This window comes from Phaenicophaeus curvirostris, chromosome 1 (genome assembly GCF_032191515.1).
Source record: "Phaenicophaeus curvirostris isolate KB17595 chromosome 1, BPBGC_Pcur_1.0, whole genome shotgun sequence".
Lineage (NCBI taxonomy): Eukaryota > Metazoa > Chordata > Aves > Cuculiformes > Cuculidae > Phaenicophaeus > Phaenicophaeus curvirostris.
The window spans coordinates 127,263,926-127,288,965 of record NC_091392.1 but is presented as its reverse complement, the minus strand read 5'-3'; the positions used below and the strand labels follow the sequence as shown (position 1 = coordinate 127,288,965).

General features: G+C 39.4%; 1 protein-coding gene across 4 annotated transcripts in view; it reads left to right on the top strand.

Moving 5' to 3' along the window:
• The window catches only part of CNKSR2 (connector enhancer of kinase suppressor of Ras 2), a 214,623-nt gene that overhangs the window by 21,926 nt on the left and 167,657 nt on the right, over window positions 1-25,040 (top strand). For all 4 annotated transcript variants that reach the window (XM_069873850.1, XM_069873859.1, XM_069873869.1 and 1 more), the window contains exon 2: window positions 13,766-13,929. In XM_069873850.1, coding sequence (XP_069729951.1) covers window positions 13,766-13,929 — 164 coding nt within the window. The remainder of the gene's footprint in view (window positions 1-13,765; window positions 13,930-25,040) is intronic.

Here is a 25,040-nt window from a genome sequence, read left to right as displayed (position 1 = left end):
GTCAGAATTACTGTGATGAAAACAGTGATTATTATTAATTTATTCAGGTTTTACAACTACTGGAAATGTTATCTAACCTGGTGGTTCTATGATTCTATGATTCTAACCTTACGTTTCAGGTCCGCTTTTAAGAATAACTATGGAATAAGGAATCATAGAATTATAGAATGGTTGGGATTGGCAGGGACCAGGAAGGACATCGAGTCCAACCGCCCTGAAGTAAGCAGGGACATCTTCAGCTAGATCTGGTTGCCCAATCCAGCCTGACCTTGAATGTTTCCAGGGACGGGGCATCCACCACCTCTCTGAGCAAGCTGATCCAGTGCTGCACCACCTTCAGCAAATAAAAGTGTCTTCCTAATATCTAGCCTAAACTTCTCCTCTTTTAGGTTAAAACCACTATTCCTTGTCCTGTTGCTACAGGCCCTGCTAAAAAGTTTCTTATAAGCCTCCTTTGAAGTATTGAAAGTTTGCAATGAGGTCTCCTCAGAGTTTTCTCCAAGCTGAACAACTGCTCTCTCAATCTCTCTTCATAGGAGAGGTGTTACAGACCTTTGATTATTTTAGTGGCCCTCCTCTGGACCTGCTCCAACAGGTCCATGTCTTTCCTGTGCTGAGGGCTCTAGAGCCAGCCACGTTGTTCCATGTGTGGTCTCACCAGAGCAGAGTAGAGGGGCAGAATCACCTTCCTTGACATGCTGGCAACGCTTCTTTTGATGCAGGCCAGGATACGGTTTGCCTTCTGGGCTGTGAGAGCTCATTGCCAGCTCATGTCCAGCTTCTCACCCACTAGGACCCCCAGGTCCTTCTATGCAGGGCTGCTCTCAATCTCTTCATCCCCCAGCCTGTATCGATACTGTAGGTTGCCCTGGTGCAGGTGAAGGACCTTGCACTTGGCCTTGAATCTCTCATACAGTAAGAAGGCTGTAGCATGTAACAAGTCCTGTTAAACTGTACAGAATGAAGATTCAGGTATTTTCTTATACTATTTTTTTTCTGGCTTTTGATTAGGTCTGAATGAGTTGCTAACCAAAATGCTTAGTATTTTGGTACTGATACACCCTCTAACTTTTCAATATAAAGTCAAATGGATAGGAGACAATGGAACAAGGCCAAGAAGTATGCAACAATTGGTTGTATAAAGCTAGCACTGAAAGTGTTAAACAGCATTTACCGCCTGGTGATGTCTTATGCAAATGGGCAGGAATATCCATAATCAGTGCACTTTATCCCGTGCTAACCAATACAAGTATTCAGTTCTGTCAGCCAGGGATATTGCAGAGTAGAGGATGAAGATCACGCAAAGGAAACCTAAGTTCAAAATTAATTTAATGATAAAACTTTATATGTGATTTTTTTTTCCTTTTATCTGCTAAGCAATGACAATCATATCCTAGAGCCTGTGGAACTGCAGCCTCAGTTAAATTCTCAACCCTGGGTTGGTTTGCCATGACTTCCACGTGGCTTGGGGCAAGGATATTTTTAAGTACATTTAAGCAAAATGAATGAAAACCCCACTTAACTGTATGCTACCTTCCTGACTGCTTTGTATGAGTACAACTCTCACTGATAGCACATTTTCTGCAATGTTTCTGGCCTCTTTCTACATGAATTGCTTGGGGGCAGAGCTGAATGCAGTGTGCATTTCCCATCTCCTCATAGAGCGTTATCAAGGTTGCCTGCAATAGCAGCAAACTGTGGGGATTTCAGGTTTTATTTGGATTTCACAACATTAGGCCTCTGAATTGTTTAAGTAAATGTGTGTATATGTATGCATTATAAAACGTTAGCACAGAAGTGCAGCGTTTTGCACAAAGGTATATAGTGTGTAATACAAATATTTAATGAAGTCCCTTGTCCTCTCTTTGGGAAAAAGCTTCAGGGACAGGTTTCATAGTCTTAATTTAGTGCTATGCAGTCAATAGTTAAAAACAAATTGTTATTAATTTTGTGTGACGTGCATACATTACTTTCCATGTGAATGTTCATTTCTCTTTCCTGGGGATATAACATTGACGAGACTTGAAAGAGACCAGTATGTCACCATAGATTAATTCAGTCTTTGAAAGGTCTTATTCCTAGTTCCTGCTTTTCACTTATATGGATAAATTTTATGAGCAATTGATCATGCAAAATGAGAAACCAGGTAAAGTATAGCTTAGGTTGTCACTTCAACAGATTTATTTTTGAAAAAAATTATATACTTGCAACTTACGCAAAACTGAAAACATTGTTTTTAGAAGTATATTGCCAAAGAAAACAAAAGACATTAAAGAATGTGTTTTGCTGTGATCCAGTTGTGCGAGTTGCAGTCACACTTTTACAGGTTCATATTGCAGATTTTATATTATGGAACAAGTTTTTCTTTCCTAATGAGCGAGAGGGAGAGTGGGGAAGAGCACTCCTGTAAAGTTATCCTTGCGTGTACTTTTATGTAAAGCCCTCTACATTGAATATAGTTTAAAGCAGATTGTCTTAGCCAAGAAGCTTAAAACTGAAATGTTTTTTACTTCATAACATACTCTGGATCTGTGCATATCAGAATGTAACAAAGCTGTACTTGTAGGACTGTTATTTCAACATATTCTATCCAATTATGGGTGATGTCGTTAGAATTCTTTCAATTCTGAAATCCTTCCTGGGAGAAGACAGATAGAGCCAGTGAACGCTGGATGATTTTGCTGGTATTAAAAAGAAAAACAAATATAGAGGAAGTAAGAATAATTTGGAGCATGGGTGGAAGTCACCGTATAAGCATTCCCAGCCAAGCCTAGCATCTCATCCACATCTTGTTGCTCCAGACGCAAATTCAACATAAGCGTAGCAAAACTGAGGAACTACTTGTGTTGCAGAATGAATTGCATTGCTTTTAACCACACTGATGAGCTGCATGAAATCCACAGACCTCAAGTGATGGCATCAGCAAATAAGGCCTTAAATCCTTATCTGAACCGTTAAATTTCTCCAGTGGTGGGAGACAGTATAAAGTACTGAGGTAAAGGAAAGCTTTAACAGCTGTAGTATTATTTCTTTGGAAACAGGATGTTCCAGTTTGCTTCGAAATGATGCCTCCTGACATAATAAATTCTTGGCAGCAAATCCGGTTTTTGTGGTAAAGGACTATAATAATGACTGTGGCAGAGCGTATTTGACTGTTTTGCGTAATAGCATAATCAACCCATGTGAAGGAGAGAGGGCTCTTTCAAATGCCTTCCCATGTTTGCATTTTTACAGCATGCTCTGGAACAGGCCCTTTTTGCGACAACAACAGGGTGTTTAATGTGGCCGTTCCAGAGCATGCTGTAAAAATGCAAACATGGGAAGGCATTTGAAAGAACAACCAGTACTTATTTACTTACTTGGTTAATGTCAGGGTTGTGCTTGGCTTGCATAAACATCTTCTGTCTTACATGCTATACTTGTTTTTTTTCCCTTTAGTATATGATTCATTTATATTTTGCAGAGAGGTGGGATGGATACTGAGACATCATATGTGAAGTAATGGAAGTGATGAATAGAAGTATAGCTTTCCCTTTCTTCTTCAAGACACTCCTACACATATCAAAGTATTTGACCAGTGATTTTAAGTTACAGATGTTTCTTTGTCATGTGGAGGGAGTTTGTACAGCTTTTTCTGCCCACAAATCTAAAGCCATCCCAAATCTCACACTGTGCTGAATTGTGTGAACTTCTGCTAAAGAGAGCTCCAAGCCTGGGAATTGCATGGGCGTTGCGAGAAGGAAGAATGAACAGGAGGGAGTTCACTCAGAGTTTGAAAAAACTTTTCCTCCTGCCTGTCTGCTATAGGCTTGGACATTTGATGGCTTTGCACTTCCTATAGCCATATGTGCTAGCATGAAGCACAGCTGTAAGTAATAATATCTGAAGTCCTGAGGGGGTGTTTCAGCCTTGTAGCCCCTTCTAGTCTGCTGAAGAAGCCAGTGCCACACCTATTTAGACCAAGCCTCCCAGCCTTCGGGGATATGGTGGTTGCATTTCAATGCTTACAGTCATATTTGGGAATTTGGTACTTTGTCATTGGTGCACAATGCAAAATAGTTTGGAGGGCAGGTGCTGTGCATTAGTGCAATTGCACTCAGAGACGTGCAGCCCTAGCCCTAGACACCTAGCTTGGTGTCATCTGCAAACTTGCTGAGGGTGCGCTCAATCTCTCTATGTCATTGATGAAGATATTAAACAGCATTGGTCCTAGTATAGACCCCTGAGGGAATTCTTGTATATTATAAAAAAGATATCACTATATATATTGTGTTGACTTTCTAATTCTGAGCTTAAAATCTGTTACTGTCCTAGGCCCTTGCAGTTTTTTGTAGTACTGTTAATAAGGAGCAAATGGATGGATTCCTTTGATTAGCTTAATATGAGGGATTCCTGATATTTAATGATGCTGTAGGTTGTTTGGCTCCTCTCCCTTCTGCTAGCAACGAGATTTCCGCCGCTTTAATCAGCCACACTAACTTTTCAGCACATGTTGACATTTCTTGTGTGCAAAGGCCACAGCTGTGGTTGAACAGTGTGGTAGTTGTAATCCAGTAATAAGAGTTCTAAATAAAACAATAACTATATAACCTCTTACATTGAGAACAATATTGATAATCAGGGGTACTAATCCTTGAGTTTCATAGAAACAGAGCTTGACACCGGTTGTTGCAGTGTTATCCATGTTTTAAGATTTCAAATATTTTGCGAAACTTGTATGTGCTTGTGTATAGATTTGGCTTTGCTATACAGATGGACATAATGGGAACAAAAAAGCACCCAGAGAAATATGAATTATTACATTTATCAACAGCTAAACAAAGCACTTGGAATATTATTCTTGTAATCAACAACTCTAACTTGCCATAATAAACCCTGATAATAAATAGTCTGACAGCAGGACTGATTTTATTGAAAATATGTCCTATTAGACACTGTGCAGTTTGGCCTTGTGTCTTTAAATCATGTATGTAGTTAGTTTACGTGTACACTTTCTGTCTCCTTTTTTAAGTTTTAATTTCTTTTTCCAAGAAAAGCCTTTTAGAACTTGATCAGTGTGAAATTTTTTGTAAAGAAGAGCTGTTGATGAGCCATGTATGATCCACTCAGTCTTGATGTTCCTTTGGGTTCCTGATGAATGAAATTGCCTTTTATAGACAACATGGTCATACAATTAATATATCCAGGTCTCGTAAGAGTTTGTGATCATGAGAAGGGTGTAGCTGTAGCCATAGGAACAGCAGACACTTCAGAGCCAATGTATTAGAACAGGATTTAATTTTTAATTACAGAATTTGTAGTGACTTCAGACAGTACTTCTTCCACCTCAAATTTCTCGTTCAATCCACTGCTGTTCCAAATGCACTCGGACTGTCGGGTTTTCTCCTGGCATAATGCCATCTCCTTGTTCACTGGTGGCTTTCCCTTTGACTGACCACAGGCCCTTCTCCTGGAAAGGACCTTAAAAAGAACAGAGGACCGTGCAAGGTCTAAAATATACTTGTATTTCAATTCTTCATTTTGCTTATTGCCTCACGAAGCCACCGTAATACCTCCCTTATTTCCCTCAATGTTCTACACAGTACTTCTGGTCTAGTAGCCAATATCTTCATATACAATATCTTCAGGAAAGGCTGGATTTGGATTATGTTGCTTCTCATGTTCACATTGTCTGTCTTCTGAGTTCTGTCCACAAATTTAGCATGCTTTTCTGGATATAGTAATATATATCCAGTGGATACAAAGGTTTTTTGTTGGTTTTTTTCATGTGTTATGTTTCTTAATTAGCAGTACCTTTCAGCTAGTGTTTTGACTGTGAGCAGTTGAATAAGAAATACGTCTGTCCTTAACTGCACAGGGAAAACATGTAATCGTATACTATATTCTATGAATATGCATGTTATATTTGAAGGAATAATTATTTGGATATTCTCAGTCACTTTTAATGTTTGTTTTTAATGCTTTTGGAATTTTCTTTGACTCACATATGGAGATGGACACAGAGGGAGTGAGAAAGAATAATTCTATAGACTGAAAGACAAATATGATTTGCAGTTAAATTTTTTGCCTGAAGTTGCAGGTAACCAGTGCACAAAGTGATGAAGTGATTGTCCTCTTTGGCAAATACTGCTGTAATAAAGGTAGTTGGCAATTCTTTTTTTTGTTTGTTTTGGGTTTTTTTGTCATTAACCCTGTACCCATTCATAAATCCAGGGCCTGCGATTTATTCTGCTGCTCTCCCCGCCCCCAGTTTTAAATATATTGTAATTTTTTCCCCAAACTATAATGAAAGCTGTTTCTTTTGCCATCTTACCTGCAGTGCTCCTCTAGGATGGAGCATTAATTCTTTTGTAGCCATCTTGTCCACAGTAGGCATTTGCCATCTACTGCATTTAAAACATTCTGTTCTTTGCTTTGTCTTTTGGCACTGATAACTGTGACAGCTGTTTGTCACGTATGAAGCCCAGGAGGAGCTGAAGACTCTGAAGCAGTAAGCATCCCTTATGTGAGCGTTCCTTATGTGGGAAGAGGAGAATTATCTTTGCCTCTCATGTGAGGAAGAGTTTGACTTGGCTTGCTCCCAGTTTCAGTGGTGACATTCAGACCAAGAGACATGGAGTGTTTCCAAATGCCCTTCTTCCATGTACAGAGGAAAACCAGCCTTTCCTCTTCTCCCTTATCATGCTCTGGTCTCCTAGGGAGGAAATATGAGTGCATATTCCAAATGGGAGCTGCTGTGGCAGGGATAATTGCCCACTCTGGGCTGTATGCCGGTGTCTGTGCCCAGGAACACCTCTCCGGTTGAGATGGAAGAGAGGGAGAAGTTTTCTGGTTGGTTTTCTTGCTCTTTGACATAAGCAAGTCTCGTATTTTTTGTATAATTAAAGCGAATAGGCTAGTAGCCTACCAGCTCTGGATTAATAAAGCCTCGATGCAAATACATAAGTCATCGCACAATGTTTTAACTTATCAGGAAGTCATTTGAACATTAAGCTTGAAACATAAGTAGCTGCATGTTCAGTTTCAAAGGTGGTCAGTCCTTAAGAACAGTTGGCTTAAAGTTAATGCTTATTCAATGGTGAGCAGGGAGAAAACAACCATAGTTTTATTCGGAGCATTTTATGTTTTAACGGTCACTTTCATCATGATAGTTTAGGTATAAATGCTGCAAATAATAGTTTACAATCTGAAAAGGGCATTTGATAGTGCTATATAAATGCTCAGCTTATATTAAACTACAGTTTAAAATTTTTTTTTAATGACTTGTTAAATTCTGTACTTGCTTAAATTTGTATTTGTTAAGGTGTAAAATTCATGGAGTTCAGACAGGGCATACTCTTTTTGTTCAAACTGAAAGATGAATTTGTTTGCCTTATAGAAAAAGAAAAGCCCCAAACCTATCATTTGTTTTGAGAGCTGTGTATCTTTCCCTCTTGTGCAAAATTATGCCATAGATTGTCTATATGTTATTGCTTTTCAGTAATTCCTGGGTTTACAGAATGCTGGCTTGCCAGGGGAAGTTGTTAATTTGCATCCTCACTCTGATTTGCCAAGGGAGTACAAAACCATGCTCCCTTGTTAAAGCTTTAGGTTTGGTAGTTAAACCTGTAATGTTCATCATCTTTCCCTTAGTCCCAAACTGAAAAGAAGGCTGAATGGGACTCAAGCTCTTATTTTCACTGTAGTTTTTCAGACATAAGGAAAAAATCTTTTGCCACCTTTTTGGGGAAGAACAATCTACCAGGTTGTCGCTGTTTTTAGAACTATATCTTCTCATGTACATCTGAGTAGCTCATTACAAAGTTTTTAGTTTTTAGTTCAGCTTTAGCTATAGAAAAAGTCTATTTTAATACTTTTTAGACTCTTAGAGGTGGGAGGAAAGTCTGAACTGCTTGCAGATGAAAAGCAGACTGTGGGATCAGAACCCGAGGATATGTTTCATGGAGAGAGTCATCTGACTTTGAATTACCACAGATGTGCACAACCTGTTCTGACACTGAATGACAGGGTGGTTTGTTGGTTTGCTTGTTTCAAAAGGTAACCTGTTACACACATTGAAATAAGACAATACCTCAGAGAGAACATGAAGTACGCAGTGTTATTAGGTTAGGAGATTGCAAGCATGGAAGATTTCCTTGGAGGGTAGCACTGCATCTTGCAATCTTATTCTGGAAAATCATATGATTAAAAAAATGAAATTAAACATTTCTTGATCAGTTTCTACTGTGCTGCTGTAATAAAAGGAATTCATTGACTAGAAATCTACCTGATTTCACATTAGTGAGCCATTAAAAATTTTTAATGGTTTGATGAACCTGGGCCACACAAGGTCGAACTCAGTGACAGAGCATGGAAAAAAAACCCAGCTTCAGCACGTTCTGCTTGCAAGAGAATTTTTTCTAGAGAAAGGTTTGGTTTTTTTAGTATTAGAAGTACTGACTCTTTGGAGTGATTTCTTTTGGGAGAAGCTTTCGTTACTTTTGCTACTGGGTTTTTTTTATTTGTTGAGTCCCACAGATAAGGTAGAACTTGCTTTAAATTACTGCAAAGAGTTGTTCGTTTTCTGTTGATGCACAGAATAGTGCATTATATGTGTATATAACACCTCAGGGGCATGCCAGCTGACAAAGATGTGCAATGTAATAACATATAAATGGCATGACCAGCAGGTCCAGGGAGGTTACTGTACTCGGCACTGGTGAGGCTGCTCCTTGAATCCTGTGTTCAGTTCAGGGCCCCTCACCACAAGAAGGATGTTGAGGCTCTGGAGCGAGTCCAGAGAAGAGCAACAAAGCTGGTGAAGAGTCTGGAGAACAGGCCTTATGAGGAATGGCTGAGAGAGCTGGGGTTGTTTAGCCTTGAGGAGGCTAAGGGGAGACCCCATTGCTTTCTACAACTACCTAAAAGGAGGTTGTAGAGAGGAAGGAGCTGGCCTCTTCTCCCAAGTGACAGGGGACAGGACAAGAGGGAATGGCCTCAAGCTCTGCCAGGAGAGGTTTAGGCTGGACATTAGGAAAAAATTTTTCACAGAAAGGGTCATTGGGCACTGGAATAGGCTGCCCAGGGAGGTGGTTGAGTCACCTTCCCTGGAGGTGTTTAAGGCACGGGTAGACGTTTAGTGTTTGATAGGAATGGTCAGACTCAGTGATCCGGTGGGTCTCTTCCAACCTGGTTATTCTATGATTCTCAATACTCTCCTAGGGCCTAGTCAAACCAGCCGTTAATGAGGAGGGATCTGGAGACCATGGACAAACTCTGTGGCTGATAAGCTCGGGGGAAAGCATGCAGTGCAGGCAAGTGCTTCTTGAATAGCTGGTGACCTTGGAGGTTTGTTATTTCTGTTTATGAGGAATCATTCAAGAGAAAAAAAATTACAATATAAAGGGTTTGCTTTAAAAAGTAGGTCTAAAGGAAGAGGAGTACCATCATACAGTTTTACTTTAAACTCTTTTTATTGGAACTCAAAAGTTCTTGGGGTTTTTTAGGTAAGGAGCATTGTTGTTGAGTATGAGACTGTTACTTGTGTGTTGACAATACCTTTTTGTTATACTGTGGGACTTTATGCATCCATAATATGGAAACAAACCTGAGATTTGGACACAGGCCACTGTTCTTGAAATATCCAGGAGTGCTAGATTCTTGGCAACCCTAATCACAACCATGGCCAGGAACAGGGAATAGCACATCAAACTTTAGTTATCTGCTGGGATTCTTGTGGTATGTGGGTTGTGTGACATCCTCTGATACGAGGGCATCCAGGGGTAGAAGCAAAGCAGACTTTGACAGCTAGAAAAATTCTCTTACTGCATTGAGGTTGGGTGGATGCTGGATTTGCAAGAATGTCATAAAAGACAGAGTACTTCTAAGAAAACTGCCTTCCCTGTAGCTTCCATGGTGTTTCCATGGACCCAGGCACCTGGTGTTTTTGGTACGTCTTGTCCTGTCCCAAGTTAAATGGCATTAATTAGCCAGGAACACCCATTTCTTAACACAGTGCTGGCAAACAGGGCTGTCTGCTGTGGCTCTGGGGACAAAAGGTGTGGGTGAGGAATGCTGTTGGACTTTTGCGTTATTATTATTATTTCCTACCTGTGCACAGTTTTGTTTACAAAAGGAATTGCTGCTTTTTAATTAAGAAATAAAATGACAGAAATAAATTATTTGAAAAGGATGTTCTGTTTAGGGAATGAGAGGAAGTAATTGTGGCAAGCTCTTCTGAATATGTCATGCAATCTACGGTTAAATTATTTTGTTCTTTCCTGGCTGTAGCTTTTACAAAATTGGTGAGTCAAGCAATTGTTAGTAATATGGTTTTTGTCCTAAATTTTTTTCTTACCCTATATACACTACATGCATACGTCTGGATTACATCTGAATGATAAAAATACACAGGTAGGAGGAGAAGGAAGAGTAATGGCTTTATTTAGAGTTAACTGTCAGTAAGTGTTTATTGAGTGCATCTGTCATATCTTATTCTGGATTTGGGTTGCAAGTTTCTTAGCTGGAAATTCATTTTTTTGGCACCTGATGACGTTGAATATTTTAATGTTTTTATTCTCATTCAACAGTCTATGTAAGTAGTGTGGGACTTAAGGTCAGGAATATCTGAAGTACTTACTGCCTTCTCTTTTAGTCATATAGCAAAAGCACATCTCTGGCCTATTCTTAATACATTTTTTTGGTGAAATGCTTTACATATTGTCAAGAATATTATTTTTCTTTAAATGCTATTATATATAGGACTTGTATAGTGCTTGTAAAACACTTCATGCTATTAATATATCAGATGAAAAACTTGGGCTAAGAAAGGCTTTGGGAGGAAATATGTACAAATATGGATAAATCAAAAACATTCATGTCAGATAATTCAAGGTAATGGTATCTTCTCTGTGTGTGTGAACAGTAAAGTGTTTTCAAGAAGATTTGAGAAAAATTATCTCCCTTTGCAACCTAAATTTAGATGTCTAAATGCGTTCTTATAGCACTGGGCATTGGTAAATCGCCTTAATTTCAAGTATCACGCAGAGAAGAATACCTGATTTTTATTGCTGCTTGTCTGTTTGCTAATAACAATAAGCATGGCCTAGCATGCAAGAAAGAGATGGTAGCATTTGGATGAATTGAGGGCTCCCGTTGAAATGCTTTGGGAATGTGCAGGACTCGTGCTCTTTTACATGCTCTGAAGCAGTGATGTCTAAGAAAGAGAGAAATTAAAATCTTCCCTTTTACATTGCAATGACAATGCACATATTGTGTTGTTTTACAGTGAAGCATTACTTTTGATTAACAAGATGTTCTGAGGCCAAAGGCAGGGTATTCATTGTTTCAGTGCAAAGGGATAAAACAAAAAAAATACAGTGGGCAACCCACAAAGGAGCAGTCTGTGTTATTTGACCTTAGTGAGTGTTCCTGTCTTCTTTTCTGTGCTTATGTGTGCCAACCAAGTCATTTTATAGATCAGTCTTGGTAGTTCTGATAATTCAGTTATGTCAATTATAAGGGAATGAAACTTAGGAGAACAAAAGCTTTAGTAGATCATTGCTCTTACTGAAAGTTTAATGATTTATATTTTCTTTGTTGGAGAGTTATGGAATAATTTTTAGCTCTTTACAAGCCAATCAAGCATATCTGAGAACCAGGCTGTGTGGCAAGATGTGATACATGATCAGTGCTGGATCATAATTTTTGTTCTCTGCTAGCATGTTGTAACAGAGTATATGACTGATTTGAGCAACTATTGGTTTGATTAAAAAGTGACATCAATGGAATATGTGGCTCCAAGTGTTTGATTGACCTAGTCATTTAAATGGTTTTGGTTTTGAGGCAGGAAATCAGGCAGCAGGATCCAGGAGGATGTGCTTGGAGTTTACTGAAATTGGGGATCTGCTAAGGAGAATTTCCTGTGTCTTTGGCCTGGAGTATTTTGATTTACACTGGATTTGCATGTAATTTAATTTTGGAGTGTGAATTCTAGAAGTTAAAGCCATGTGAAGATTGTGCTGGTGTGTTGTAGCAAGGACAGAGTGTGGCTGACACTTGCCCAAGGGCGGAGCCAGCAATGACAGGCTGGCCTGGCACTGGGGCATCCCTGTCAGCAGTACTGATGTGTTCCTCATCTAAGTGTTTGGAGGTGTGGCTGCACCCTAAAAGGGGTAATCGAGAGCCAAAACCACAACAAGACAAAGTTTCAGAGAAGCTTTGTGCTATAAGCTGGGGCTCTGGTGAGTCAGCTGGGGCCCATCAGTCAAATCGATCTTTTGTACTCCACATATCTTAAGGATTTTCAGACATTTTGATTTCCAAATACAGATGTTCTCCCTTTCTTGCAACCTAGTGAGCAGATGCCTTTTCAACATTTGGAAGAGAGAGGGGTGTGCTGACTGGGATTGTTTGAAGGCGACAATCAGAAAGGTGATATCTCTCAGGAAGCTGTTAAACTAGTGCATTCAGGTTTTTGTCAGATTTTGCTACTCAATATCAATCATGTTGATCCCTTGGAAGGTATTCAGACACAAATTTTAGATGGACCACCAAAAACCATGAGTCTTCCTTATCCCCTTGGTGCAGAGATGCACACGCTGCAGAGCCTCCCTGTGTTGGTTTGGCTCTCTTAGGAAAAGATTGATGGGAAGGGATGCATAATGAATAGCCTCACATTTTGCGGTGTTCTTTGCTCCAGGCAAAAATATGTAGTCAACTACATGTTGTTAGTCCAGCATTCAGACGTCTAGAATGGAGATGAACCCCAAAGCAGGACCTGGTTCTGTACAAACACTGCACTCATCTGTGCCCTGAACAAATATGTCGAGTGCACTTCTATGATCTTTTTTGGCACAATGGGTCTGTTTCTGCTCCCTGACTACCAGGTCTTCATTTTGAGCAGCTTTTGTGCATTTTTGTACTACGAGAGACTCCATGTAGTTTCTGAACTGTGGTACATCAAGGTGAATCTGCTGCTGCAATTTTAGCTCAATTTATTCATTCACTGTGCTGCCACCTTTCTTGTTCTTCAGAACCATTTGCAGCTTGTTTTGGGGCTGGCATGATCTGAGAACTGTCAGGATGCTCAGTAGACTATGAATGGTCTTGGAGTAGGAGAGACACCATAATGTGGCACTGTCATTTTGTGTGCTGCTGCATGGGGCACTGTAGTCAAGAGTCCAGTATAGAGATGGTTTCCTAGATGAGGGCATCTGCAGGATGCATCTCCTTGTCATTCGACCTGCTGTGGCAGAAGTATGCTGGCAGGGAGGCTAAAAGGCACTGGTAGCTAGTTACTCCTGGATACGTGGCATTAAAAATTCACACTCCCATTATACCCTTAGAATTTACCTCTGGTTCAAATGCTTTCCCTTGTTTACAGTCTGTTACAGTGCTGTGAAAACTAACCGCATCTGTTGATATATCCCTTCCCTTGTTTCCCCTTCTTTTCTTTCCTCCTTAATAACATACCTGTTACTAGGGGCTGCCAAATATGCATTCATAGGACAGTATACTAAAAGAACTGATGGCTGTGTTCAGGGCTCAGGAGTGGTTGGTGTCATCTGCAGGTGGAAAACCCATGGCTGCCTTAGCTTTCCAAATCTTATGATTTCTGCATAGCATAAAATTTTGTGTAATTGGCAAATAGTTCCCTTATGCTAGGGCAAATATTCTTTGTTGGCCTGATTTTTTTGTTTTGTTTTGTTCCAGCCCATTTTCACTTACCATGGCGATACAAAATGTTGCTAACTTTTGTCTTTCTTCTTTTGTCCTGTGTCTGCAGGTCTTGATGATTGCTTGCAGCAATATATAAAGAACTTCGAGAGAGAGAAGATTAGTGGTGACCAGCTATTACGCATTACTCATCAAGAACTGGAAGATCTTGGAGTCACACGAATTGGCCATCAGGAGCTTATCTTGGAAGCAGTAGACTTACTCTGTGCACTGGTAAACTTCTTGGGGGAAAAAATATGGGGAGTGAACAGCATTTGCTTATTCAGTTTATGTATTCAAATTACTAGTCCTAAAGACTATCTGAGTAGTTCAAGAAACTTACAATGTATAATGTATGAACAATTTAGCATTTTAAACCAGAGGCAAGATAAAGAGCAATTGCAACTGATGGTGCTTGTTGAATAAAGTGGTATCAGAGATTAAAGGTTTGCATATCTGTCTCTATAGAAGAAAAGCTTATCTGAAATCACAAAAAGGCTAGACTGGGTTTGGTTTGGACTGTAAAACAATTATGTATGTGAATGCAGTAATTGAGTGCTAGTTGCCCTTTAGAAACAAAATGTCCTGATATTAACCATGTAATTTTTAATGCAAGTTATGTTTTAGATGGTTATTTGAGCTTGGTGAAACATAGCTGCTTGCATTTCATAGTAGAAAGGATTAAATATGGAAATAATTATCTTATGTGTAAATAATACATACAACTTTGATGGAGCATAAAGGGGGATTTTGCAAATGGTCTTTTCAGTCAGGTCATGTCATGCAAAACTGGTATTATCTCCTTGGTGAGAGGTGTGGTGCTGACTTCATTCTTCTTACAAACTTTTAATGTCTGCCTGTAAAGATTAGCGATAGATTAGGCACACTGTCTGCGTTCTTTACTGTAGGAAGGCTTGTGAACAGCTCTGCTAAGATGTACTTGACTGCCTAAAGTAGTGTTTTGTGGATTTTTAATGCATACTACTTTTCCAAGCCTCAGAAACAGTTTTAAGAAAGCTGAATCCCAGTAGAGGCAACCAAAGATGGTAGGCTGAAAGGCTCTTCAAAAGGGCTTGTGAAATCTCAGGATGCAGCAGCTTTTCTGAATATCCTGGTTTTGTACTCTTGGAAGACGGATGTGAGGGGTAATGAAGAGAAGAGAATGAAAAAAAAATGAAAAATGAAAAAAAAGTAAAGGAGGGAAGGACACGTTTTTCCATACAGGAATACATTTGTTTTTAAACATGTATTAGATTCACTTCTTTAGAGTAGTATTTCTAATAATGTTGCAGAATGACTCAGTGCAATTAGTTAACTAATCTATTTGTTTTTTAAATAACGGGAAGAATGCAATCCTTAAATTTACTACTGATGTGGAAGGGAACATAGAGTTTTTCACAAAGTATTCTTCTCATCAGACAATGCAAAAGGAAATAATAAAGTAAATACTTTAATTAACTGAGACAAAATCTAAGGGTGAGCACTGATGACCATTCTTCCCAGGCACACAGGGAGACAGATTGCAGCCCTTTCAAAAACAACCTATTTTCACAGAAGAAACCCTGTTTATTAGCTGAAATGTCTTTTTAGCCCAGATACGTAATTACAGATGTTATCTTTAGACAACCAAACATAACTTGTCTTTGTAGCTGCCTTATCTCAGGCAAAAGTGTATGGAACTAAGTTGAATATAAAATAAGGAATTTGTAGTGAAAGCTAACACTGCATCCTTAATTCATGCAGCAAGTCTCTGCCTTCCTGGTCTTTGTTGTATATATAGTGTTGTCTGCTTTTCTGAGTTCATCTTAAAGAAAATATCATCTCTGAAACACAGTAGTATGCACTCAGATCGCAGCTTCTAATTTAAGTTGAGGTTTTTGCATTCTCATAATTGGCTCCTGATGGCTCCTCAGGGATACAAAATGTTATTATTATATTGATTTTAGTGGATTTAATTTGAATTTATTGTTCACCAATCAGGTAAACCTCTTAGGAAATTTAATTCACAGACAATCTTTTTGTCTATACTGGTCTTATACTTACTGGCTTTCCTTTTTTATTGCTTCAGTAAGTGTCCATAATGGTTAGTGCTTACCCATTCCTCTGATTAGCCTCTAATGTTGACTGTATCGTTTAGGAGAACTTGCAGGTAGTTGCTGTGCAAAGTTTTTTAAAGCGAATTATCTACTTATTTCTCCTGTTTCAGTGGAGTTTCACAGGACTTTCGTGATAGAATTTGGCATGAATTACAAGTGTGTGATGCAACTGAATTAAGAACTGTTTAGATGCTGGAGGTGATATGATGGGATAGGAATATTAATGTTAATGTCATCTTTCAAGCATAATCCCTGGTCAATTTTAAACTAATCATTGAAAATGTGTCACTTAGAATTCTCCTTCCCATTGTCACCAGGTTACTGAGTGACCACCTAAAATATTTTTTGGGATTAAGGACAGTTGAGGGAAGAGAGCCACCTCCCACTTTTTGTTCCCGCTCCCTACCCTACAGGGGAAAGAAAGTTTTCAAGATAGTTGCCATCAGTGGGAAGAGCTTCTGCAGTGTTGATAGCTGGAATGCTCTAGGAGCTGCTTTCTTAATGCCTCTCTTGCCAGCGTTTCTGGGGGTAAACTTCTGCAGACAGTTTCTGCCCTGTCAGCTTTTGATATGGAGAACGGAAACCAGCTGCCCGTGTTGCATGCCTGTAGTTCGTGGGGCAACATTTTCTTCTTGGAGGAAAGTGGAGAGCCTGAACAAGCATGTTTGTCTGGTATGGATGGTGGAAGGGCCCTTAACCCCAGCAGAGGCTATTGAACAGTGCTAAATAGCCAGACTACTTCCTGCAGTAATAGTTGGGAAACACTTATGATTGACAGTGCTATTCAATGGATGTTCTATATTGATTTTTGACAGAAGGTGGGTGGGCGGCTGTGGTCTCTCACCATATCCCACTCCTGTCATAAGCACTTGGAAGAAGTGGATGCTCCAATGTTTGTTAGCTGATAGGGAACAAATGGTGGTCTGTGTTCTCCATCTTGGTCGTTTCTCTCTTCACTGCCAGCTTGCTGTACTGTGCTCTTGACAGCAGAGCAAGCATCATAGGGGTGAGATTCGCAGGTTTTCTTTTCCTGTGGTGCTTCAAAGAAGGAGGAATAAAGATTTTGGACAGCTATGTAGTGCTGTTACAGGTCATGTTTGCTAATAGTGGGGGTGTATTTATCACATACCATCACTGAAGCTGAGCGTGCTCCGGGAGAGAGCAGGCAATGTAACTAATACGGTTTGTTTCTTCCCTCTCTCCTTGAGGCTGTGAAGGTGGGAATGGGGTCAATAGATTTGCCTCTGTGTGGTTTTGTGCTTTATAAAATCTGTATGTCAGAAAGGGCAAGGTAAATGAAATGTCCTCTGTGCTGAAAAGAAAGAAGTAATGAGGTCTGTGATGGTATTTTGTTGTTGCATGGGTTTTGATCAATCCTTGAGAAAACACCACGGCGGAGATAGGCCTGTCGGGTTGTTCTGTTTCCAGCATGGCACATCTCTTGTCTCTTTCTGTTCAAACTGGGATATGAAACCATGATCACACTGGTGGCAACAACAAGTAGATTCCTTCTTGATGTGGACGTGCATGCTTATTCATACTGACAAAATTTCAAAAAGTAACTGACATCTTAAAACAGCTTGAAAAATGGTAGACCAAGAAATTTCATGTCCGACTTCAGAGGCCCAACAGAAACTATATGGAGTTAGGTACCATGGGATTTTTTCTTCAGTCTATTCACAAGTAATAAAACATGCACTTGTTTATCAAGTATAAAAATCACCACTCAGATGTAGCCTGAATTTGATATTTTCAGTATGTGTGCGGAGGTGAAACTAGTCTAAGATTGCTTTCCATTTCATCAGTAAACAAACAACAGTGTAGCAGACCTTCATCCACACATAAAATGTGACAACCCTTGTTTCTTTGATGTTTGCTTTAAGAACTGGGTGTGAATGAACAGTGCCAACAGAACATAAATGGAGCAAAGATGGAGGTGATGCTTATGAAATCAGAGAAATGCATACTGAGAAACAGATTACTTAGGTAATGCCATCTCATCACTGTCATTCTTCAGGTCTGGAGTGCATATAGAAGTCTTGTAGCTCCTGAAATACCTAACTGTGCTGCAGAAAGCAAAGAAATGCACATAATCTCTTTTTTTTTTCCCATCATCTGTTTGTCAAGAGGTGGTGTTTCATTTATCAAAACTGTATATGACCATATTTTTCAGAGTGCCTATGGACTCTAAATTTTATGTCTCCTCAGTATCATGGTTTTCGCAGAAAATGTGCCCTTTGCCTCACTGTCTGGAGAATACAGACTGAAGACTGTATAGTCAAAGATTTCGTCTTCAGTCTTTAAGAAAATGATCCAGTTTGCCTGACATATTGCTACAGTGCCTGAATGCATGAGACTTTTTTTTTTGCTTTACTTCTCCAAAATATCATATACATTTTGTATGAATGAAGATTAAATTAGATTTGTTTATTTTGACCATTTTCAAATATTTTATAAAAGAAAACCTTGAAGTGGGAAATATTTTGTTCTGGGAAGATAAGGATATTTAGAAAACTTCACAAATAACTTTTGGATGGTTTAAATTTTTCCTTAAAGACCTTAGTAAAGTCTCTGTGAATTTGCAAAATACTTTCTCAGGGAATCTGCATTTGTGTAGAGCAGAGTTTGGTTAAAAGACAGAACAATTTTTGCTTTGTACAGCATACTGGTTTCAGTACTGGTTTCATGCTAGTTATTTGAATCTGCTATGGCTGCTCAGAAATTTATTATACGTTGTATATTTGAATCTGTAAAGCTAGAAGATTGCTGCAGATGAAATAGCATTATTATTTGTGAGAGAAAACATTGGCGTGCACTAAGAGCATGAAATTACTTATCATTTACTACTATCACGAAACATTTGTATGCAAATGAATGTAAAAAATAGACCTTCTTTACCCATGAATGATTCAATTCCTCTTAAGAATTATGCCTTTTATCTTCATTTCATCTTCCTCCCATTTCTCACACAGAAATCCTTTCCTTTGCCCTTATCACTGCTTAGATCTTAAAACTACTTTTGTCAGTAGTAGTGAATATTAGACTTAATCACCATAGTGCTAAATGAAGGAGACTTCATTTTGGAATGGAGATTTGTATGTACTGGAGCTGGGATTTATTGTTAATGTTATGTATGCTTGTAGCAGAATAATTACCTGCCCTTTTTTTACTATTGCCCTTTGCAAGTTAAAGTTCTGCTTATATATCACCTGCCAGCCTGTCTTCAGCCTCAGCTAACTTAACTGCAGAGAAGGAAATCCTAAAGTCCATCACCGGATCAATAAAGCTAAGGAGTTTAAAGAGTTTCTGATAGCTCATATAGATTGCTTTCAAAATGTTGTTGCTGTTGTTAGTAGATCTTTTATGTAGAACTGCAGTAACCTCTGTAGTATATCAAAGGCAGTAAAAATGCCTGCATGCAAGGGGTGAATGTCCTTCCTCATACCTGCCTCAGAAATCAGTTATGGATCCTAGATACTTTTCTTAGTTGCTTGTTTCTTTAGGCTGTTTGGAGTTTTGGGCGAGTGTGAAATACATGCCCTAGTTCATAGTCATAGCATGGTTTGAGTTGGAAGGGACCTTGTGAAGACCCAACCCTCTTGGTAAAAGCGAAGTGGATTAAAAGGGCTATAACCATGTAAAATGTTTTAAAGAGATAGTGTTGATCAACTGTTAAAGACTTTGTGAAAGGCATGTAACTGAATATGTAAGTGGGCGTTTCAGTTCTGTAGAAATAAGAGCACTTGACTGGCTAGGGAAAAAATGACATGACAAAGTAGAAAAACAAAAAATTAAGGAGCTCTTAGTCCTGCAGACTCTGCTGATTGAATAAGAAGAATAGTTACATAATTGCTCTGTTAGTGCCACAAAACATAACTAGGGCTTGGCTTTTGGATGTGTCGCTTGATTGTGCTGTGAAAAATAAGGGCATTTTTCAGGAAAGGGCATGTTGATGATGATTATGCTTCTTTCTCAGGTTCTGCAGGGCTGCAAGTATCAGGCACGTGAGTTTCTTTTTTTTCTGACTGCAAACATTTAGGACAAATATGTATACTGTTTGTAAGCATTTGCCTTTTAATCAGCATATATTTAATAATTGCAGTGAATGATCAGTGTCATTTGAGCTGTCTGGCTTTTTCTCCTTACCTACTTATTCTGTGTTTATGAAACAGATGTGTAAGGATCATGTGTTGTGCACTTTAAATTACCCCATATGTCAGTGCTATTTGAAGGAGAGATAACCTTAGCGTTGGCATTTTTTTGACACTGGAAGAAGGTCTGTTACAAGTATATGTTGTAGGCAGAACTGTTGAGGTATAAAGTTACATAAGGCACCTTCCATATGACAAGCTCACAACTTTGGACTGGGAAGCTATTTGCCTCATACTTTGTGGGATGTGTTCAGCCAAGTATTTTGGAGAAGGAAGTTCATTTTTAAAAACAACGTTGGTTGCAAAGGTTGGAATTTTTCTTGGTGAATTTTTGACTGCCCCAGATTTTGAGGCGTGGTATTGAAGTGGCTGCTGTGTGCCATGGTATCCATGTGATGATGTTTTGATTATTCACTTAAAAAACTTCCTGAGGCTTCTGGACAACTGAGGACTCAATGATCTTTACCATTTCCATGTTGTTTGTTTAAAAGCAATGAATATTACATACAGAAATGATGATACAAATGGTACAAGGAATGATTAGATAGGCAGAGGGGTTATATGCTCATTTCTTTATCTTGGAATATTTGTAGGAATCAAATGATGTCCTTGAACTTAATGTGACCTTTGTACGTGGAGATGTAGAGGCATTTGTGGTTGAATTAAAGTCATGATAAAGACATCTGTTCTAGGGGATTTCGGGGTTTGTTAATGGGACTGTGGCTAGGTCTGTATTGCATATTGTGGTGTGTTTAGATCTGGACTTCTTTTGGTATTTGAGCTTGACTTTTTTAGTTAGCTGAGATGTCTTTGCACTTGCAGTGGGCAGCATAAAGGTACATTAAATTAAAGGTCTCAGCACCTTCTTGACACCCTGTTGGAGCCAGCAGAGATAGTTAGCACTATATGATATAGGAATCTCTTTACTTTTTTGACCTGTGCTAGCAATGTTTGGTGCATGCCCCTGCTAGCAGGAGTTAAGTGAATTCAACACCAGAAAGAGATGAAATTAACTCTGTTTTGTTTTGATTTTTTTTTAATTTATTTTTCCTAATTCTTGGGGGGAACAGACACCTAATGAACACTGATCCAGCTAATCCAAAAAAGTTCCCTTTACTTCAAAAGTCTGGTTACCAAACTCTTTTCCTGTGCTGTACTACTATTGTAAGGATGGGCTGGCAGGGGGGCTGGGCTGGCTTCCCTCACCAAGAAAAAACAACAGTAGACCTCTTCAGCAGTGATTAGAGCTGCTGCTTGTCAGCATGTGAAGAAAAGAACTACAATTCATCACTCACACTGTCATGTGAAGCCACGGTGAAGTAATTAGCAGGTAAAATGTCTATTAATAAATCCTACCACCTTTAGTTCGAACACCTGCTGACAAGCTATTACTCTATGCAGCTTAGCTTCATCAAGTTCTTGGTTTGTGATTGCCAGAAGAGACTCCAGTAGAGTGGTTTCTGTTGAGGTGGGGTGTCTCTGAAGACACTTATGCTCTGTGGCCTCTTGTTGAGAAAGCTGATGCATAGACTTGCTTTGCTTCTCATAATCTTTACAAGCATGCAGAGATTTGTGTGTGTGTGTGTGTGTTTCAGTGACTGTGAATTTATTTTGGCTAATGAAAGCATAACTTGTATTAGTGCCGGCTAAATGCAGAGAAAGAGGAAACAAGGAATTGTCTCCTTTGCCTGCAATTACCTTCTTACATGGCTTGAAAATAAACGCAGTGTATTTCTAAGAAAACCATACTATTAATAGTATATTAGCACAGATAAAGTATGGTTAAACTTGGCAGTTATTATTTCAGCAAGCTTTTCTCCAACATTAGAACATGCAATTCTGTTCATTTTTTATGTGGGTCAGAAATATTAGTGATAAACAAAATGGGCATTTCTTTAGCTTGGCTGCTGTTTTAGCATTCTTCTGCTTGAAGGCGTCAATATGCACAGCTGCCCCAAAATACATTCTGCTTGGAATTTATCTCTATATTTTGCGTCTCTGGCTTTGTCTCGTATTACAGGTGGAGGCTTTACCAAATTCAGTACCATTCCTCATGTAAGACTGGATTTTATATGTAGCTTAGGCATTACATTTGTCCCTTTTTTATGTTAAAGAAAATGCATACATTTGATGAACAGGTGCAAAAATAGACTTTTTATTAGTTAACATTGTCTCTTTGTTTTCACATATCTGACAGTGAAAAAAGATATGTCTGTGTGTCAAAAAAGAGTGTGTCTGTAGGCGGCCGTCATTTGAAATGTTAATGAGAGGCCACTAAGCTTTTATAGATCATTTTCTAAAGAAACATATATGTAAATGCAACCTATCTTCCTGATGTAGGATAAAAGTTTAAGGATTGTCAGTGTTCCCGCTGTGGTGGGCATAGCCCACCAGTGCAGGCTGGTACCCAACACTTCTGAGTGGATAAGGTATAGAGAAGGTGATGAAGCAGGGGACGGAGAAAGAGAGTTTGGGGAGGTGAGCGGGTGCCCAGCCCAGCTGGCTCCTTCCCTTTGCACACCCCTGCCTCAGTTTGCTTCACATGGTTTGAAAACAAGCATGGTATTTGGATAATCGCACTCAGCTTCTTAGTAACAGCCCCTTGAGTTGAGAATTTCAACATTTCAGTGTATCAGAAAAAAAGGAAACCCTGTGAGGAGCCCAGTGTTCGCTTCCATGTGTGGGGAAGGTGAGCATCATGTTGTGCAGGTGTTGTGGGGCTCAGTTGTGATGAGTGGGGTTTTAGTTTAGCTGATCCGTGAGACATTTTTTATGGTGTATCTTTCATCCAGAATATTTGTCATTTGTTTCTTAAGACGCTAATTTTGCCAAAATAAGCTAGATGCTCAAGAAGCAGGATGACTAATAGAATCATGTAGCGGTTTGAGTTGGTAGGAACCTTAAAGATCATCCAGTTACAACCCCCTTGCCATGGGCAGGTACACCTTCCAATAGGTCAGATTGCTCAGAGACCAGTCCAGCCTGGCCTTGGAGACCTCCATGGAGCATCCATGACTTCTCAGGGCAACCTGTTCCAGTGCCTCACCACACTCACAGTCAAAAATTTCTTCCTAATATCTAATCTAGATTCCCTCTCTTTCAGTTTAAAAACGTTCCTCCTCATCCCACCACTGCACTCCGTGATAAAGAGCCCCTTTCCAGCTTTACTGTAGGCTCCCTTCGAGTACTGGGAGGTTGCTCCAATGACTCCCTGGAGCCTTCGCTTCTCTAGGGTAAAAAATTCCAACCCTCTCAGAGTCTGTCCTTGTATGGAAGGTGCTCCAGTCTTCTGATCATCTTCTTAGCTCTCCTCTGGACTCCTTCTAACAGATCCGTGTCCTTCCTGTGTTTAGGACTCCAGAACTAAACGCAGTACTCCAGGTGAGGTCTCATGAGAGCAGAGTTGAGTGGGAGAATCACCTGGTATTTTTTTCAAACTTACTCCTACCCAGTCCTCAGTCTCAATTGTGCTCTCTCCGCTGCAGCAACCACAGAAAACCATAGCAAAACCAAATTTATTTTTATCTGATGTTTATCTCTTTTAATTTGGATGGAATTAATAAGTTATTAGTTATGAGATGTTTAGCTGCATAATAAAGCTTGTTTTACATTTCCATCCCAATTTATTGTTTTCATCTTGTAATTTTTTATTTATAACCTAACTCTATCTGTTATATAATTGCTATCCAATATTTACACGGTGGAAAAGTCACTGCCCAAACATACAGTTTGTCTAATTGGGAACTGAATGTGGTGGCAGAGGATGGTGCCTGTGCCGTAACTGTGCAGCTGAGAAACATGCCCACAAAGCCTTCCTTGCTCAAAATGTGGTTGTTCACAGAAGTTTCAGTAGTGACTTCTAAACTGCAACCTTAATTGTATGGTCATTTCCCCCTTAAGCTGTGTTCCAAAGTACATCCTCTGCTTTGGAAAGAAAGCTGTTGTTTCAGGAGCTCCCTCACAAAGTGCATTTGATTTACAAGTGCAAAGAAGTTCTGGCTAAGAGGTGGCAGACAAGCTGCCTCCCTCGTTGTGGGAGGGCTGGGGGTTCACCAGGGCTAGTAATCTTTCTGCAGTCTCTGTGTAATTAAAGAGGAGATTAAGTTCATTTAGTAGATGGTTTGGATTAGGAGCATGACAACTGCTGTAAATAATCGCACACACGGCCTCCCCTCATTTCCTATAGTAAAAAGACTAAGGTAAATAAGCTTCAGCAGACTTAAATTAACATTGGCAAATATATCCCTTCTCCTATCTCTTCCCTTTGTGGACAGATTAGCATGGGTACAAAACCAGGGGGTCTGGGAAGAGAGCTGGTAAGGACAGGGTGTGTCGTTTGGAGGTATATTTTTCTTTGTGCAGATGAGGGGCTTTTTGCATTTTACTTCATCTTCCTTTGCTGTAGGAAATGGTCAACCTTCGATAGTAAGTAGCCCTTTCAATTGTCAACTGAGTAGGTTGTGAGCACCTCATGTTATAATCCTGCCATACGGCTAAGGCGAGAAGTATCTTCAGGTGTCCCATCTTTCTCTTACAGGAATAATCAGCTCAAGTCTATGCAATTACTTATTCCTTTACAAAGGCAAAAGAAGTTCTCCTTTGAAATTACTATTGTTCTTCGCATTTGTGTGGAAAACAAATCTATTATAGAAATAACAACTAACCGATGGTACTATTTTGTATTGTAATTGGACATTAAATTCTCTAGTGCTGTTTCAGCAACCTTTGAATATTTGAAGTTTTCCAACTGCTATTTGTTAATATTTCTGCATAATTATTTCTGTCTCTGCTGCACAGTTGAGGAATGTGATTTAAGTTTAAGTGATTTGCTCTTAAATCAAAACGATGTTCACACCTTCAGCTTAAAAGGGCAACATAGACATTGAGCAAGGTAGCACTGTGCTCTCTGGTCTGTGATTCTGGTGATCCTTTACTGCTAACAAGAATAGAAATAAGGTAATGGACATAATTTCTTCACTGAAACCAACAAAAGCTATTTGGTGTCCATACTGCGTACTTCTGCTAGTTGCAAGACCTCTTGGCTAGTGTGATCTTAGGAACTGATGTGAGTATGAACATGAGAGACTGATGCCTAACC